The sequence below is a fragment of the Cucurbita moschata genome, unplaced genomic scaffold (assembly GCF_002738365.1).
Source record: "Cucurbita moschata cultivar Rifu unplaced genomic scaffold, Cmos_1.0 Cmo_Scf00015, whole genome shotgun sequence".
NCBI classification, from domain to species: domain Eukaryota; kingdom Viridiplantae; phylum Streptophyta; class Magnoliopsida; order Cucurbitales; family Cucurbitaceae; genus Cucurbita; species Cucurbita moschata.
This window is the reverse complement of record NW_019268531.1, coordinates 680,960-697,328: the sequence shown is the minus strand read 5'-3', so window position 1 is coordinate 697,328 and position 16,369 is coordinate 680,960. Positions and strand designations below refer to the sequence as shown.

Genomic DNA, 16,369 nt, shown 5'->3' with positions numbered 1-16,369 from the left:
ACTCGTATAGCACGACACGACATTTTTTAAATCTAGCCCGACAATGGCTCGTTTATTAGAGTATGTTTTTAAAAATGTATATTATTTTTATCCTACATAAAACCTGAGTTTATCCATTAAAATTTATCATGTTTGTCATACTTGTCTATTTGATATATGATGCATGTATAACAAGTGTTGACTTAGTTTGACCTCGTGCAAACTAGTAAGAATTTGATACATGTCCAGCAAATGTTGCAGTGTCCAAATGTTCGATACGTATGTGATATGAACACACTAATCAAACTAAAATGTCAGTTTTAGAGTATATAGTTCTTTTGTGACTGTTTTGTTCAAGTTTTCGTTTTGAAAAACTATCAATCATAGTTGCTTTTAAAAATATTTCAACAATCGTTGATTCCAACCCCTTTAATTTGGATTTAAGGTACCGTAATGCTGCAATTAAGAAAATACTTTTAACACCCAGTCAAGCATAGAATCTACCTTTGATGAACAATATCTTGGATGGATTAAAGATGACGATTTTAGAACAATTTTAAATAATTAAATGTTAAAAAGAAACTTCGATATTCACTTTAAAAAAACTATGTTCTAAAAGGTTATAAAATAGTAAAGAAGAGGTCAATATAAATTTAGGTGAAAATGTTAATGGCTTAGTTAATCTTCATAAAATCTAGTTTGAGAATATTTTGTTAAAATATCATCCAATAAACGGATGCTAAAATTTATAATTGGGTTGAGAAGAATTTTGAAGTGGGCTGGAGCAGATGACCAATGATGAGAGGGTGATCCATACTTGGGAAGACGACGGCGTTGGGTTTACTATTTAGGGAAAGGGAATTGGATCCGGTTTCTTACTGTTCATAACCACTCAAATCAATATTCCTGGCGTGGAGCTTCAGCCTGAAATTTGTGAGTTGAAGGAGTGCCATTTCTCACATGGCATTGACATTGGCATTGGCAGGGCAGGGTTTGATGATGATGGATGGTGTTTGTAAAGAAGATCTCTGTGCCCGCGTAAATTTAGTGGGAAGCCCAAGAACAAACCAAATTGGGACTCTGATTTTATCGATTCCAAAAGGTCCCATCATGCCAGCTGCTTCTTACTCCCAATTCTCTCTCTTTCTCTCTCCCTTCCTTTACTCATCATCCCTCTCTTTCACTGCCTCTCGTCTCTTCCAACTCTGATGTCACCACCGACTATAAATTTATCCCTTCGATTCTTTTCGTTTAGGGCGGGTGTGTGGAAGGAGCTGTGTTTCTTTTCTGCCGATGATAATCGGACTGATTGAATGAATGTCTGACCACAAATCAGGCTCCATGACCGACCAGCTCTCCAAGCAGACTTCTATTTTTGGCCTACGCTTGTGGGTTGTTCTTGGGGTTTGTGTAGGAGCAGCTTTTGTGCTCTTTCTGTTTCTTATTTCTCTTTGGATCGCCTCTAAACGCTCTCGCAAGAACATTTCTCACAAACCCACAATTCCAATCGTCTCCAAAGAAATCCAAGAGATCAGAATCGAGCAGCCCCTCGCTCAAAACCAAGAAAATAAGCCTAGTAGTAGAGCCCATTTTCAGGTCGAGCCGGAAGTAATCCCCGGAGTTGAGCGCCAAGCGTTGCTTTCGTTGCCTCAGGACGAAGAGCGAGTGAACAGGATTCATATTGAGATCGGGAAGGATCATAGGATTTCATATCCTGAGCGCCTAGGTCGGTCGTCTTCTTCGCACGGCAGTGTAGAAGGCCGATGTGGTGGTGATCAGTTGCCTATGGTGGTGCCTGAAGTTTCCCATTTGGGTTGGGGGCATTGGTACACTCTCAGAGAGCTCGAAGCTTCCACTAACGGCTTCGCCCCCGATAATGTAATCGGTGAGGGTGGGTATGGAATTGTTTATCATGGCATATTGGAGGATGGAACTCAGGTTGCTGTTAAGAATTTACTAAACAATAGGTACTTTTTTTCCATATATTTCTTCAACCTTGATTTCCTCTGCCTTAGTGCGTGGATTGGGACTTGCATTAAAGAATCATTAATTTCGTAGGGGACAAGCCGAGAAGGAGTTTAAAGTTGAAGTTGAAGCAATTGGACGAGTCAGACACAAGAACCTAGTTAGATTACTTGGATACTGTGCTGAAGGTGCTCACAGGTACTCTGTTTCTTTCCCCCAAATACCTTTGCGGCTTTTTCTTTAAAAGCTTGCCTGCGGTTCTAAAGACGAAACTTGCACTCATTCCATTATTTTCATTGTATGCTTGCATTTAATCTTTGAATGTTGAGCAATAAAATCTGCCTTTTCTTCTCCATGTGATGTCATAGGATGCTTGTATATGAGTACATAAATAATGGAAACTTGGAACAATGGCTTCATGGGGATGTGGGATCTTTCAGCCCTCTTACCTGGGAGATTAGAATGAATATCATTCTTGGAACCGCTAAAGGGTATTGTCTAGCTTCAATTCAATGTAGAAGCTTGAGTTTTCTCCATCCCCCAGCCCCTGCCTGCATTACATTCTTGACATTAACGTATTATAACTTGCATATGTAGGCTAGCTTATCTTCACGAAGGATTGGAACCAAAGGTTGTTCACCGGGATATCAAATCAAGCAATATATTACTCGATAAGCAATGGAATTCCAAGGTTTCAGATTTTGGGCTTGCAAAGCTACTATGCTCTGATAATAGCTATATCACAACTCGAGTCATGGGAACATTTGGGTGCGTACATGTATATCATTTGATGTTTCTATATACGTTCTTGTGTGGGTATCTCATGTGTGAATTTAGATTTTGTAATGGGATTTATGCTACTTTCCAGCTATGTAGCGCCAGAATATGCAAGTACGGGGATGCTAAATGAAAGAAGTGATGTGTATAGTTTTGGAATACTCGTCATGGAAATAATCTCAGGGAGGAACCCTGTCGATTATGGTCGTCCTCCAGATGAGGTATGCTCCATACTTTGAAGAAAAATCATTATTAAGCGTTGTACATACCATTCTTCAGATCTCCCTTTTTTCCTTTTGTTCGATTATGAGTTTGCAGAGGTTAAAATTTACAGGTACACTTGATCGATTGGCTTAAGAGATTGGTTAGTAACCGTAACCCGGAGGGCGTATTGGATCCAAAGCTTTCTGAAAAGCCTACTTCAAGAGCTTTAAAGCGGGCTCTTCTTGTTGCATTACGCTGTGTGGACCCAAATGCTCAGAAGCGGCCAAAAATGGGACACATTATTCATATGCTTGAAGCTGAAGAGGCTACCTTAAAAGGGGTATGAAACAAAGTTTACTTGAAGTTCATTTATTGTTCTATATATATATCTTGGATAGGTTTATTAATATTTAGGAGTTAGGAGTTGCAGAATGCCATGACACACATAATCAATGGATCGATCTACTCTCAGTTTCAGATAATGAATGAAAACATAATGCTGAAGTGGCAAGTATTTAATTTGAGCAAACCATCACCAATATGCTAAGGGAATCTTAATCCTAAGTTTTCAAGATACAAATGTAGTAGTCATTTACCTCACTTTTTCAGGCTAGTCACCATTCATACTGCAAATGGTTTTCCCTCATAAGAGTTCGTTAGTTCCCGAGTAATTTTCGATAGAATCGATCCTTGCTTCTTGTGCTTTCCAATGAGACTGCAAATGGGATATGCTGAATCATAGAATCTCTAGTTCATTGAATACTCCATTTATCTTTTCCAACTTCTCGAAGTTTGTCTCATATTGATCGTTAAACCAAGCCTGAAATGTTGTCTTAGGATCGCAAAACTGGAAAGAACCCAGAGAACTCACATTCAGACAATGTCAAGGATGGATTAAGTGAAAGGCAGGCGACAGAATTAGGTGAAACCAACGTGGATGAACAACGAGATACGTGAATAATTTCAGCACAAGTAGCAGTCAACTTTTCCAGCTTGGGACACACCCGAATAGTCATTCGCAGCTATTACGCCGGGTCCTCCATTTAGAAGCTGCCCTACGCGGCCACAACAATGTCAATCACAATATGTATAGTTCATTTTTGCTGTCAATAGGCTTCTATTGCCGGTCCTCATACCAGTGAAGATAAAATCAATTCATGTCTCTGTCAAGGCCCCTCCGAAGACGGTCTTCGGGAATGAGGTATATTATTATTTTCTTACATTGTTCGTTCCATTCCCTCACTGTTCAATATCATACATTTGAAAATAATAGGAAAAAGGTTCAACTAGAGCATCCACACCCTATTCATAAACATTAATTTCAATTTATTGCTTATAAAGTTGTATCCAGTTTGTCAACAATGTACGCTTATGTAAACGGTTTCCTGATTGGGCCTAATAAATTATGGGGTCCCTTTTGTTCCATGTACCATCAATTTTCCACATCTTCACCCAGGAAAGGGTAGCAAAGCTCTAGCATTGATATCAACTTGACAGCTATGTATAGCCTCTCTAAAAACCTGTGGGTGATGAAAGTTGGCCCATTTCTACATCGAAATGAATGTTTGAGCATCCCTTTTCGACAGATTTGGACCTTTCTTTTTTATGGTGATATTGCATTTAACACTAGCATTAAACACCATTTCACTTACCCATTCTCCAGCTGTGTATGCATAATTGAAAACATCTCGTATAAAATAAAACTACTTTCAGAAGCATTCTCAAACGTATTTATTTGAACATTATAATTGGCATACGTAGCAAGGAGATTGAAACCAACAAATTGGTTGTCAATATCATCGGAGAGAAGATAGACTATCAGAATAATGACTAATGGAGGCGTAATAACAGTGTGACGGCCAAAATTGCTCCAAGTAACCACCTGAGCTCCGCTGGTCTGCCATTTAAGTGTGCGTCACCGGAATCTCCCGCACCTTGCACTGGACTTTCCAAGGCGGCCGGTGGAGGGGGAGAAATCGGCGGGTTATCGCATACGCCTGTTGTATTTTCCTGCTCATTCAATAAATTTTCAGTTAGCCAACAACCTATTCTCAAATACAATCAGCTGTTTGCATTTTCAAGTAATAAATGTATCTATTTCTCTTCAATTCAAACGCTTTTTGGTTACAAACCTTGCAATAGGCAATATTATTACACCCGCAAGTCAGATGGCCATTGGCTACATCCACAGCTTCTGGAGCACCTCCACCATCACTCCTCTACAAGCACCAAGTTGAGAAACACAAGTACCAATATTATATATATTAGTTGAAACTCAATATTCATCCTCGCAAATCTATCCTACTTGCAGGAAAATGATACCTGATAGAAGTCAACAGCAAGGAAATTTGGCCACCTTTTGCCGGCTGCTTGATGGCAAGTATTCATCATGCTAATTAATGAAGCCGAATTATCCGAGCAAACGGCTGTTCTGTTGGGATTAGTAGAAAAATAGTTCATGAGGATCAAGGATATGGTTGTTGTATTCATTGGAGGCGACTCTGCTCTGTTTGGACAAGATCCAGGCTTCATTCCTCCGTCCCCATCTGAGAATGCATCCCCACACATTCGCTTATCAAGTGCCATAAGAATTATAACAACACATGAATAACAAACATTGGAATGACCTTACATTGGTTTTCGACAACATAGCGCCACTGATAAGCAATGCCATCTGAGGCCTCTTTCGATTGTTTAGAGGTGAAAACTACTAGTCTCTGGTTTTGCTTTACCATATCATCGACGGTTGGCCAATCCCCACCCTTTTGGGGCATTCTGGAAACAGGAAACCAGTACTTGTTCAGTCCAGAAGCATTGAACACCTTGCTCAAGCCTTGTGGAGACTTCACATAGTCTTCTATGAAGATCGTGACAATCTCTTCTGGGTTTGCTCCCAAAAATTTCTCAATTTCTCTCAACACATTGATTGCCGGTTGCTGGAAACAAGTCAAGGGTATCACTTTCTTTAAAGCACTACTTTATTGTACTTTATGGTTCTTTGAACATTGCTTTGAAGTTCTTTCAAGCGAGGTTCAGAAATATTGTGTTCGTAATTGTATAGATGATAGTGAGGAATTAAGCAAAGTACTTACAAAAGAAGTGGCATTGAAACATTGACCAGCAAAGGAGTGGCACAACCAAACATCATTTTGAAAGTCATACATATCCAACATTAGCCCACGAACTCCATTCTACAAATTCATCATTACGAAAATCAAACCACAAATTAGGCATAGAAAAGGGTAAAGATTTGGTTTTGGATTAGTTAGAATGTGAGTGTCGATTAGTAGGAATAAATGAGCGATGATGCTTTGACAAGACGCCTTAAGGCCAAATGGAATAATTAAAGCATGTGACAGCCACCCACCAATTTAATTTTATTATCGCCCATACACAGATTTGCTGTTTGGGACAGTCCACCTACTGGCTCTGTTCCACTTTTAAAAAGATTATTCACATCATACAATTTAATAATGTATGATTATTCCAATTCCATCTCATTTCTTCAAATTAAATATGTTTGCCCGTTACGTTTGTATACATTTTTTAAGCTGATTCCAAATAACTCAAATCAATTTCTTTGTTCTGTTTTGTTTTTTTTTTTTTTTAAATTTGGTCCCTCACCACTTGTAAATTTCAATTTCACTGTAATTAAATCTTTCTTTAAATGAAGTTCTTGTAGTCACTAACTGTTCAAAAAAAATCTCCATATATGAACTAAAAAATAGTCCCAAGTTACCGACATTTTAGAGGACCACGTTTATAAGTCAATAGAAATTTAAATATAAAGTATTTAACTAACAAAATTTTAATGTCGTACTCTGTATTTAATATCGTGAAAGAAATATTGACTCAAAAGAAATGCAGAGTCTAAATATGTGTGTGTGTGTGTGTGTGTATTATATATATAGGAAATAAAAATGCTTTTTGGCTGGGAAGAAATGTTTTGTATTTTAAAGAGCGAAAAAGAGGGCAAAAAGGAAAGCGGCGGAGAGAAATGGAAAATGGTTGTAAAGTGTGCAGGGCAAAAGGGTAGATTCTAAAAAATGAAAGCGTTCAAAGCGGAAGAGCTTCAGAGAGAAGTTAAAGAATGAATGAGAACTCACGTTAAGTTGACTGGTGACCGTATCTTCCTGATTGGTGGGCGCCACCAATATGCTCGATCCCGTCCCCGGTTTCTCGCCGGAACGAGCGAAGGAGTTGTGAGTCGTAAGCCACGAGTAACGATTGAATGGCAGCCCTTTTACCTGTACAAAACCAAACAAACAGGGGGATAAATTATGAACAAAATTTCTCGAATCAAAGAAGGGGAGGCGACTTTGGAGACTCGCCTTGGATGTTGGACTAATTGGCTGGATGCGAGTACATCTGGGTCTGGTATTTCCATTTGCAGGGCAGGTATCGCATATGAGACCGGAATCGCATTTGTCGCCGGAGGAGCAAGTTTCTCCGATCTAAAAGGGAGCAGAAGGTTAGATCAGAGAAGGAAGGAAGGGAGGCGAGAATAATCACAAACAAGCAAAATTGAGAAGAAAGACGAAAACCTTGAGAGTGGAAGAGAAGGTGAAAAGACAGAGAGAAATAACCAGAAGCTGAAATTGGAAAGTGATGGATGCTTTGAATCCCTGCCATTGAAGAAGGAACAAGTTTAATTGGAATATAAAGAGAAGTTAGAGGGAGAGATAGAGAGACGATTATGAGGAGGAGAAAGGCATGCCTCCATTTCCGAGAAGCCTTCAATGGAGAAACAAACTCCCTAACGAGTTGGGTTCTTGTAGTAAAGGTCTTTTCCTCTTCGATTTTGCCTTTGTTCTAAATAAATCACACACGCTTTTCTTCGCCCTTTTTACTTCTTCTTTTCCGATTTATTTGATGGGTGCTCCAGTTTGAACTTTCTAATTTTATCTAATGCCATTAAATAATCTCTCTGTTTCTTAATTACAGATATACTACAACTAGTTCTAAATTTTATTTGATCCCTGACTTTTCCGATACATAAGATATGGACAGTAAATACAACTATCATCCACGTTCTTCATTATTCAATATCAAAACAATGACCAAAATGCAATCACCGTTCTAGAAGATCTGTTGTTTATTTAGATGGAAAGACCACGGGGAATGAGCCTATTCATTATATTCAATACAATAATAGGGGCTTCAATCACCCAATTATACATCAACACAAGAGTTTGCTGAAATATGGGGAAAACAACCACACGTTGACTATCCGAAAAAACATGTTTCTTCGTTCTCACAAGTCTTGTATGGAAATCTAGACACGAGGTGGTCAAGGTCTCATGGCTCTAAAATATCTAAATATTTACACCACAAACCTCCCCTGTAAACGACCAAAGACGGCCGTTCTCCCATGTATTGCCACGTACATCCGCAAAATTGAAGCCACCTTAGGTGTACTACTAGTGAAACAGATCTACACTCTGCTCTGCTGCAGTTAAGAGAATGGTTTATATATGTCAATTGAGAAGGAGATCAAAACAACTATGAAGAAGATCATGTTTTCCCTTGCTGCTTCTGTTTACCAGGAGCAAGATACTAACTTTTCAGAAGAATCAAAAGAATCTTCGGCTGTTTACCACATTATTTGCTTTATATACCTAGAAATCCACCGCATCTGCCTGACATTTGAGCTAAAAAAAGAAAATTATAAGTAAGAGCTTGGTGGAAAGAATGATGTGGATACAAGATTGAACTTAAATATATCATAGTAAGCTTTATATTTGTAGGCTCTCCTTTACATTGTCAAAATTGTTTTGTTGGAGCAGATCAGACACATCATTCTACGGTGCCATCAATCCTTCAATTGTGTAGGAGAGAGACTCAGCCCAATCAGATCTCAGTAACAGAGTTTGCAGTGTTTCCATCACATTATAAGCAGGATCAAGTTTCCTCTGCCAGCCCTATCCAAATCAGAAATGGAAGTACACACAAGTATCAGTGCTTGCCAATCGGGGCAGTCATCATTGGACCATAAAATAATTCTCGCAACCTTTAAAAATACATCCTAAATACGAATGGGAGAAACTTGTAGAATAAATGCGATCTCGTCAATGTAGCAAAGGTAGACTGAAGTTACCTCCATAACCAATGTCGTCACCATCACAGTGCACACATTTCCATCGATGTTGACTCTGTGATGCCTCACTTTCTCCAGTAATTGCTGCATGGCTTCAGCAGGATGAACTAGATCACCTTCGGGAGTCTTCCAGAAATCAAACGCATTGGTAACTTCCTGTAAGCAGCTGATCAGAAATACTCGCAAAAAATAGAATCAAACCTACTGAAGAAATTCGTGAGGCAAATAAATTTCGATCTCAAATTCACTGAGGAGCAACCAATGAACTAAAACCACGCATAGTATAGTTTACCTTTCTTGTTTTCTATTTTCCTAAAAAAAACACATGATCAATAATTGTTTCTTCTTTCTATAAAAATACAAAAATAAGTTTGGAGGGTCCTTGATATTAAGGCGTCAAGGAGGACGACGAAGAAAACCATTTCTTATTTCTTCTACCTTATTTTTTCCTTGGTAACCCTTATACTAAAAATGTTAAGAACACAACAAATGAAGTCCTACTTGACAAACAAAGTGTTACCAAATTAGTATATCACCATACTTTCAATTATCGTGTCATTTTATAAGTAAAAACCAACAAAACAGTCTATTAGAATAACAAGAAACGAGAAACCAAAATTTCAAGTTCCAAAAAATGGAATACTATTTAAAGAAAGTTCCTTAAAAATGAGAAAGAGACAAAGAACCATTGCCAAAAGACGATGTTGCAAAAAAAAGATGGAAACAAAAAACAAGAGCAGCTACCAAACAACCCTCAAAATCCCAACAACTTCGCATTCCACAACCTAAACCACAATTATCCTAAAACCTCAAAGAATAAGAATGGCACATTCCTTACCTCAATAAATGCCTCGGGATCAGGGCAATTCTGTTGTTTTGCTAATTTAAGTGCACGTTCGGCAACAGTACGGCCATCCCTACGAGCTACAGCCTTAAAAAATTCCAGTAAATTTACTCTATCACTTCCAGAAAGTTCGGCCGTCATGCCTACATCAAGGAAGACAACATGAGGCTTTGACTTGAAGAGCCGCTTCCGACGGGACTTTTCATGAGAAACTCTGACAAGGATATTTCCAGGATGCATGTCAGCATGTATAAAGTTGTCCACCTGAAACAAAGAAGGTTGAACTCCTTGGCATTCAGAAAAGTGCAACACTCTAACCACTAAAGAAACCATCTCGGAAGTGAATAATAATTAGAAGTGCAAAGACATCCAAAAAACTAAAATTTCTGACATTCGATGAGTGCATAGAACAGAATGGTTTTTAAGGAGATAAATGAAAATCATTTCAAAGGAAAAACAGTGAACAACGCTACAGTAACAATATAAAGTTATGTTACCAGAAGCATTTTTAGAAGAGCATGTGTCCCAATGTGTGCCAATGCTGACTTGACTCTTTCATATCCTTCAAGCTCATCAACATAGTGAGAAACACTTTCCCCTTGCTCATAAGTTTCCACTAAAACAGCAGGATGAACAAGTGGATACACCGGTTTAGGAAATGAAACATCCTTCCACCGTCGAAAATTATAGATAAAGCGGCTCAAGTGTGCTGCTTCCCTTGCAAGGTCGACTTGAGACATCATAAAAACGGCAAATTGTTGCACACTTTCATCCAATCTCAACCAGTTGAGAGTAGGAATGAACTTTGAAACTTTTGCTATAAAATCAATTATAAGGAAATCTCTCCTAATTAATTCCCCAACGCCAGGATGTCTAACTTTTACAGCAACCACCATGGGCTTCATTTGTTGACCAGGGTATCGAAATTTCAAAGAAGCCCGATGCACTTGAGCAATACTCCCTGATGCAACAGGTTGCTCTTCAAAATCCTCAAATATCTCAGAAAGCTTTCGACCAAATGCCCGTTCTATAGTTTTCCTTGAGTAGGCAAAGCTGTGCTCTGGAGCTTTACTGTGAAGCTTTGATAACTCTATGCATAAATCTCTAGGGAAGAGATCTGGTCGTGTCGCAGCCCACTGACCCCATTTAATGAATGCTGGGCCACCCTTTTCAAGTGAACGATGAACAACCTGGAGCCAGAGTCTCCTGAAGCGAAATCCAAAGACATCCGCGAATGGAGCCATCAATATGCAAGGTGAGAACAAGATTGCCAAATAAAGGGCTCTAAAAAATAATATAATGCCTTCTAAAGTAGAAAATAGTAATGAAATCAAATAGGCATGTCCGTCTTGTGCCCGGATGTAGAAAGAATTGTGAGATGGATAAGGGTCCATGCTTGTGAATGTTCTTTGGGCACATGCTAGCTCTCCCCATGTAAAAGCAAAGATACCAGGTACAATCAGGTGAGAACGAGACATGGCCAAGCAGAATGCCCGAGCAACTTCATTTAAGGTGAGAATACTACCGCAATTGGAAGAAAATTTGCTGGAAACCCTTTTCCAAACAAAGTAAGCATGATGTTTAACGACATTGCTGGCAGTCCAGATACAAAAATTTCTAGAATTCGCAGTCCAGCTTAAACTTCTTATGGTGCAGTACAGCGGGGAGGAACCATGTCCTCTAGCTAAACACCTATAATGTGAGAACAATTTATTGTGAAAGAAAGGCTCTACTGTAACAGTCGTCCCGCCGTTCCTCACTTCTAAATGTCCAAGTCTGTGGCCTGTATGAAGTGAACGCACTGCCTTCCTTATGTTCCCCAACATCAAATATCTGCCATTATTTAAATTACTTTAGCAACAATACATAATCACTAAAATTTGATAACTACAATCAATGTTGGATTTCAGATAGGTAGTTAATCATGGGTATAAATTAGATAAATATATAACCAGAAAAATTCAGGAACGCTGTATATTCCAGCAAACTACACTTTCCAAATTAATGAATTATTGAGGAAAAATAACACAAAATCATCACTCTAAGGCAATGGTTCTTGACTTGTAATCCAGTCCTATAAAATAAAATCTCTTCTGGCTCAGGGAACCACGCGCAGACGGTGAAAGAAATTGGTTACAAGAAGAGGACTATCTGTCTGGTTGCCTAACTGCCAACTATATACAATCTGTAAATTCGAAGAAGCAAAAACTAGAAGGTGACCAACGCTAAGCTAGCAGTACTTAGTTTCAAACACCAAAAGTTGTTAAAAGGATCAACAAACAACTTCAATCTTACAAGAAATCAAAAGGATGGGAGCGGCAGAGACAGGAAGCCCAGAAGGGGGGGTGGCGGGGAGGCGAGCATTGGGAGGGCACAAATAAAATAAACCGAAAAGGAAGAGAATGTGGTAGAAACTCAATCTTACCAAGGAAGAGAAAGGATATAAGGGATGGGAGGCGAGAGCCTTGTCTCCGCGAGCCGCAAAATCGATCGATCGAAAGGGAGAATGAGCGGGTAAGTGGGCGCGAACAGGTGGCAATTGGTCGATTGGTCGCCGGCGCCAGGTGGAGGACTTAAGAGGGCTGACGCTCACTCTGGATGGAGGGAGAAGGGGAATCGAGAGAGAGGGAATGCTAAACTGAAACTGGAAAACATTAGGGCTCCAATTTTGAAGGAAAAGAAAAAGAGATTGAGGGACAGTATCTTGTGTTTACCGCCGTGGTTTTTTAAGATAAAAATACTTTATTTATGGAATGATTTTTCTAGATAAAAAAATAAACCCCATTAATGAGGGAGGATGCTCCGTAATCTACAGAAATTCAAATCATTCAAAATTAAATCACTCAACCAATATTGAGCGGAGCCACTTGGCTGTAGCTAATTTTAGTTTATATGTCGGGTGGTGCTGGCGAAGACCGACTCGGAGGTGAGCAGTCTGACGGCGTCGTCGCCCAGCTCTCGCCAGCCAGAGTAGTATGTGCAGGGCCCATCACGGGGAAAAGACTACGAACTCGTTTCACTCGAGCCCAGTGCTGAGCCCAGTGGGATCCCACTCGAACTCTTCGTTGGGCCCCCACGCACATGACTCCTCCTCCTCCAAGCCCGGATCTTGCAAGCCCGGCAATCACAAGATGCCCGAGCCGTGGAAGCGCTTCGACGCCATGGAAGAAGAGCGCCTCCTAGCTTTATGTATTGGTATTAATTTACAACATCAAGTGGAAATAAATGGGTGAAGCTTCCTTCTTTGCTTGTAATTTTAATGCCAATGCTTTCCTAAGTAGGTTTCGCTTGGTGTTTACTCATGAATTACAAAAATTTGTGTTGCTTCATGTTATATGCTTCAACTTGAAGGCCCGGATTTGTTCGTGATTTTTTGGTTAAACTATGATTTTTTATATTTTTTTGAATTATTTGTCAAATTAAAAAAAAAATGAAAACATGGCCTCAGTTTCTTTTTTTTTAATGTATTGTTAATCAAATCTTCCCTTCATTGTCTAACATATTAAAAAATCACGAACATGCTATCCAGCTGCCACGAAATGGTAGGGTCGAGATTTGCGTACCTACCAAAAATAAAATATCTTTTAAAAAGATAATAAATTAATTAAAAATCTATTTTTAAAGAAACACTTGAAAAGTTGATTCATTTAAAATCTATATTAAAAAAGTGACTAATTTAAGTTTTATTTGTAGAGAAACACTTACTTAAAAGAGATAGATTCTTAAAAAAAAAAAAATAGTTTGAATAGTCTGAAAAGTTTCTAAAATAGGTAATAAGAAAATAAGGTATAAATAGTTTTGAATAAATATAGAAATTTGTAGTTAACTGCGGGAAGTAGAGGCCGGAAGGTTGGCCATAATAATTAATAATCCAAAGCATTTTACACATGATTCTATATTTTATTGTGGGCCACAGTTTGAGTGAGCAACACAGTGTTTATGTATATATGATTGAGCAAGCAGGGTATCCAAGTTCAGAGAAAAGCAGAAGCCAGAGAATCGTGAGAAGAGAGGTTCCCCTGAGCCATGGCTGCTAGTGCTTGTAGCTGCAACAGCGGCTTCTCCAACAGTTATATGCTTCTGAAGCCGGAAGAGGTGAAGTTCTTTGATCTGTTACGCCTTTTGTTTTCCAGCAACCTCAAGAAGAGAAAATTCGTGGATTCCACTTCCGCCAGAGAGCACAACTTCTGGCACAGATTCTTCATCTTTCTCTCTATCGTCGTCCTCAAGCTCCTCCGATTCTTTGCCAAACCACTCGCCTTGCTGGGCTTCTTCCTCGAGTCCTGGCTCAACTTTATCTCCGCAAACGGCGGCTTTTCCGGCATTCTCCTCAACATCTTACGATGTAAGTCCCTTCGAGATCTTCTTTTTCCTTCACGGACATACCCAAACCTTGCACAAATTTACAATACGAAATTAATTTGAATATTGCTCATTACAACATCACGTGAGCTCATACCCATTTGTCGGAGTTTTAAAATCACTTTCAGAGCCATTCTACCTAATATGACGTGTCAATGTCCCCCTAGAGTCGAGTTGACTCTGTTCACAGACATCTGTTTCTCTTCCCCAATCATGGATGCCATATTTTAATATTGTCCATTATTTTGAATTTAATGGTCTAGACTTCAAAACTTATGGGCTTAACTTTTAATTTGGAATTTGGATGCAGTCAAGTTGATAATACCGGACAGCTCATCGGCGGAGTACTTGTCAATCATTGGTCACTTGGATAGCAGAGTAAGATTGGACGAAAAAATAAAGGCAGGTGATGTCAACTACTTTGGAGCTCTCTGCATGATGGCTTCTAAGCTGGCCTACGAGAATGAAGCTTGCGTTACACAAACTGTCAATCATGTCTGGAAGGTGCAGATTTCGTATTGAATGCGTGATTTCTTTGTTTTGTCTACCATTGCCTGATTTTTTTTCTTTTTTGAAAATTCGTAGATGGAGCTGTTGGGGTTTTTCAACTTTTGGAATGGTAAGAAAATAAGAACGATATCCCTGTTCCACTCTTGTCTGTCAACTGAATTTTTTAACTTTTGTGGTAGGCTATCAAGAAAAATTCTCAACACAAGCGTTCATGATGCGGGATAAAAATGCTGATCACGACACCATCATCGTGTCCTTCAGAGGCACAGAGCCCTTCAATGCAGACGACTGGAGCTCCGACTTTGACATCTCTTGGTACGAGATTCAGGGGATCGGTAAAATCCACGGCGGATTTATGAAAGCGCTTGGGTTACAGAAATCCATTGGATGGCCCAAGGAAATAGACCCACAACAGCAAAGACGTCCTTTATCTTACTACACCATCAGAGAGAAGCTAAGGGAAGTTCTGAAAGAAAATGAGCGAACGAGGTTTGTAGTGACTGGACATAGCTTGGGCGGTGCTCTGGCCATCCTGTTTCCTTTTATTTTGGTGTTCCACGAGGAAAAGTTACTGCTGGAAAGATTAGAAGGAGTGTACACATTCGGACAACCTCGGGTGGGAGACGGGGAATTCGGAGAATTCATGATGAAATCACTGTCGCAATACAAGATTCGGTACTACAGATTTGTTTATGGGTTCGACATGGTCCCTCGGCTGCCCCTGGACGACAAGGCCTTGATGTTCAAACACTTCGGACGCTGTATTTATTTCGACTGGAACTATGTTGCGCAGGTAATATAATTACTTACCTTACATTTATTTATAGATAGATTGAAGAGAAACGTTCTTTATTTGTTGGTGGGGTTGGCAGATTCTGGAAGAAGAGCCATTCAAGAACTATTTCTCGATAGTAGGAGCGGTGCTGATGAGAATACATGCATGTTTTGAGATAGGAAGAAGCTTCACAATTGGGTGGAGAAGGGGAAAGGAGTACGAGGAAAGAGTTCTTTTAAGAATTGTGAGGCTGTTTGGATTACTATTGCCTGGAGTTCCTGCTCATTGTCCTCAAGATTATGTTAATTCAACTCGCTTGGGCTCCGCAGATCGTTTTCTGAACGAGTATGATGTCAAAATTCAGTAACTTGTTCATCTGTGAGTATTACAACTCACAAACTTGGTACCAATCTATGTTTTGAAACTTCACACTCTTTACCATGTGCTTTTAAGTATAAACGTAGGGAGAAAATAAGTTCTAAAACTAATAAATTTGGAATTTAAAATAATAATTTCTCAATTCAAAATTTCAAAACCATAATTATCTAAATCTAATCTACTCTGATTAGATTTCCAACCACTTCATTTTAGTTTAATCTTAAACAAAATTATTTTCTAAGAGTTTAGATTGAAAAATAAAAAATAAAGGAATTAATTAGCCACAAGTAAATTGATTATGCCCCGTCAAGTTTAATATAATTGTAGTTAATAATTTTAGGAGGAGTATTCATTTGGTAAATAATTATAGTCATCAATAAACTTATATCAAATTTTCAATTGCATAATTTAGTAGGAGTATTCAATTTTTAAATAATTACATTTAATTATTTTTAATGCTTTAAAACTATATAAGATT

The 16,369-nt window shown here is 38.9% G+C and overlaps 4 protein-coding genes and 1 long non-coding RNA gene across 15 annotated transcripts; 3 read left to right on the top strand and 2 right to left on the bottom strand.

The window, feature by feature from the left end:
* Positions 1 to 207: 207 nt before the first annotated feature.
* On the top strand, positions 208 to 737 carry LOC111453041. The gene is made up of 2 exons (XR_002712213.1): positions 208 to 292; positions 425 to 737. It is a non-coding gene; the product is annotated as an uncharacterized LOC111453041 (long non-coding RNA).
* A 223-nt stretch (positions 738 to 960) lies between these two features.
* On the top strand, positions 961 to 4,357 carry LOC111453039 (probable serine/threonine-protein kinase At1g01540). 2 transcript variants are annotated; one of them, XM_023093970.1, is made up of 7 exons: positions 971 to 1,946; positions 2,038 to 2,142; positions 2,313 to 2,435; positions 2,542 to 2,712; positions 2,813 to 2,942; positions 3,056 to 3,265; positions 3,763 to 4,357. In XM_023093970.1, the coding sequence occupies exons 1-7, from the start codon at positions 1,297 to 1,299 to the stop codon at positions 3,880 to 3,882; spliced, it is 1,509 nt and encodes a 502-aa protein (XP_022949738.1). In that variant the 5' UTR covers positions 971 to 1,296; the 3' UTR covers positions 3,883 to 4,357. The 2 variants fall into 2 exon arrangements, with proteins under 2 accessions (XP_022949739.1, XP_022949738.1); XM_023093971.1 differs by lacking the exon at positions 3,763 to 4,357 and having other exon boundaries at positions 961 to 1,946; positions 3,040 to 3,208.
* Positions 4,358 to 4,593: 236 nt separating this feature from the next.
* On the bottom strand, positions 4,594 to 7,822 carry LOC111453040 (PI-PLC X domain-containing protein At5g67130-like). Its single transcript, XM_023093972.1, has 9 exons — positions 7,643 to 7,822; positions 7,470 to 7,550; positions 7,257 to 7,379; positions 7,032 to 7,172; positions 6,018 to 6,116; positions 5,558 to 5,861; positions 5,248 to 5,471; positions 5,058 to 5,144; positions 4,594 to 4,935 (listed from the first exon to the last, which is right to left on the bottom strand). The coding sequence occupies exons 1-9, from the start codon at positions 7,646 to 7,648 to the stop codon at positions 4,756 to 4,758; spliced, it is 1,245 nt and encodes a 414-aa protein (XP_022949740.1). The 5' UTR covers positions 7,649 to 7,822; the 3' UTR covers positions 4,594 to 4,755.
* A 180-nt stretch (positions 7,823 to 8,002) lies between these two features.
* LOC111453038 (probable serine/threonine-protein kinase abkC) lies at positions 8,003 to 12,564 on the bottom strand. Of its 10 annotated transcripts, none has more exons than XR_002712208.1 (7): positions 12,292 to 12,555; positions 10,364 to 11,699; positions 9,861 to 10,130; positions 9,023 to 9,178; positions 8,685 to 8,846; positions 8,523 to 8,576; positions 8,003 to 8,374 (listed from the first exon to the last, which is right to left on the bottom strand). XR_002712208.1 is itself a non-coding variant. In XM_023093967.1 (6 exons), the coding sequence occupies exons 2-5, from the start codon at positions 11,690 to 11,692 to the stop codon at positions 8,727 to 8,729; spliced, it is 1,875 nt and encodes a 624-aa protein (XP_022949735.1). In that variant the 5' UTR covers positions 11,693 to 11,699; positions 12,292 to 12,555; the 3' UTR covers positions 8,020 to 8,576; positions 8,685 to 8,726. The 10 variants fall into 10 exon arrangements, 4 of the variants coding, with proteins under 4 accessions (XP_022949735.1, XP_022949736.1, XP_022949734.1 ...); XR_002712210.1 differs by having other exon boundaries at positions 8,544 to 8,576; XR_002712211.1 differs by having other exon boundaries at positions 8,523 to 8,564.
* A 1,264-nt stretch (positions 12,565 to 13,828) lies between these two features.
* LOC111453276 lies at positions 13,829 to 15,954 on the top strand. Its single transcript, XM_023094321.1, has 5 exons — positions 13,829 to 14,211; positions 14,539 to 14,732; positions 14,814 to 14,847; positions 14,918 to 15,531; positions 15,611 to 15,954. Exons 1-5 carry the CDS (start codon positions 13,893 to 13,895, stop codon positions 15,878 to 15,880), a joined length of 1,431 nt encoding a protein of 476 aa, XP_022950089.1. The 5' UTR covers positions 13,829 to 13,892; the 3' UTR covers positions 15,881 to 15,954.
* The last annotated feature ends 415 nt before the right edge of the window (positions 15,955 to 16,369 follow it).

Bases quoted from the DNA above. Each gene is read 5' to 3' on its own strand.
- LOC111453040 (XM_023093972.1), bottom strand. The intron at 5,862-6,017 runs GTAAGTACTTTG...ACTTGTTTCCAG, and splicing joins GTTTCAATGCCACTTCTTTT to CAACCGGCAATCAATGTGTT. The intron at 4,936-5,057 runs GTTTGTAACCAA...TTGAATGAGCAG, and splicing joins ATAATATTGCCTATTGCAAG to GAAAATACAACAGGCGTATG.
- LOC111453038 (XM_023093967.1), bottom strand. From the start codon at position 11,692: ATGTTGGGGAACATAAGGAAGGCAGTGCGTTCACTTCATACAGGCCAC. The intron at 10,131-10,363 runs GTAACATAACTT...TCTTTGTTTCAG, and splicing joins CTCTTCTAAAAATGCTTCTG to GTGGACAACTTTATACATGC. The intron at 8,847-9,022 runs GTAACTTCAGTC...TGATTTGGATAG, and splicing joins TGACGACATTGGTTATGGAG to GGCTGGCAGAGGAAACTTGA.
- LOC111453276 (XM_023094321.1), top strand. From the start codon at position 13,893: ATGGCTGCTAGTGCTTGTAGCTGCAACAGCGGCTTCTCCAACAGTTAT. The intron at 14,212-14,538 runs GTAAGTCCCTTC...ATTTGGATGCAG, and splicing joins TCTCCTCAACATCTTACGAT to TCAAGTTGATAATACCGGAC. The intron at 15,532-15,610 runs GTAATATAATTA...TGGGGTTGGCAG, and splicing joins ACTGGAACTATGTTGCGCAG to ATTCTGGAAGAAGAGCCATT.
- LOC111453039 (XM_023093970.1), top strand. From the start codon at position 1,297: ATGTCTGACCACAAATCAGGCTCCATGACCGACCAGCTCTCCAAGCAG. The intron at 2,713-2,812 runs GTGCGTACATGT...GCTACTTTCCAG, and splicing joins CGAGTCATGGGAACATTTGG to CTATGTAGCGCCAGAATATG. The intron at 3,266-3,762 runs GTATGAAACAAA...ATGTTGTCTTAG, and splicing joins AAGAGGCTACCTTAAAAGGG to GATCGCAAAACTGGAAAGAA.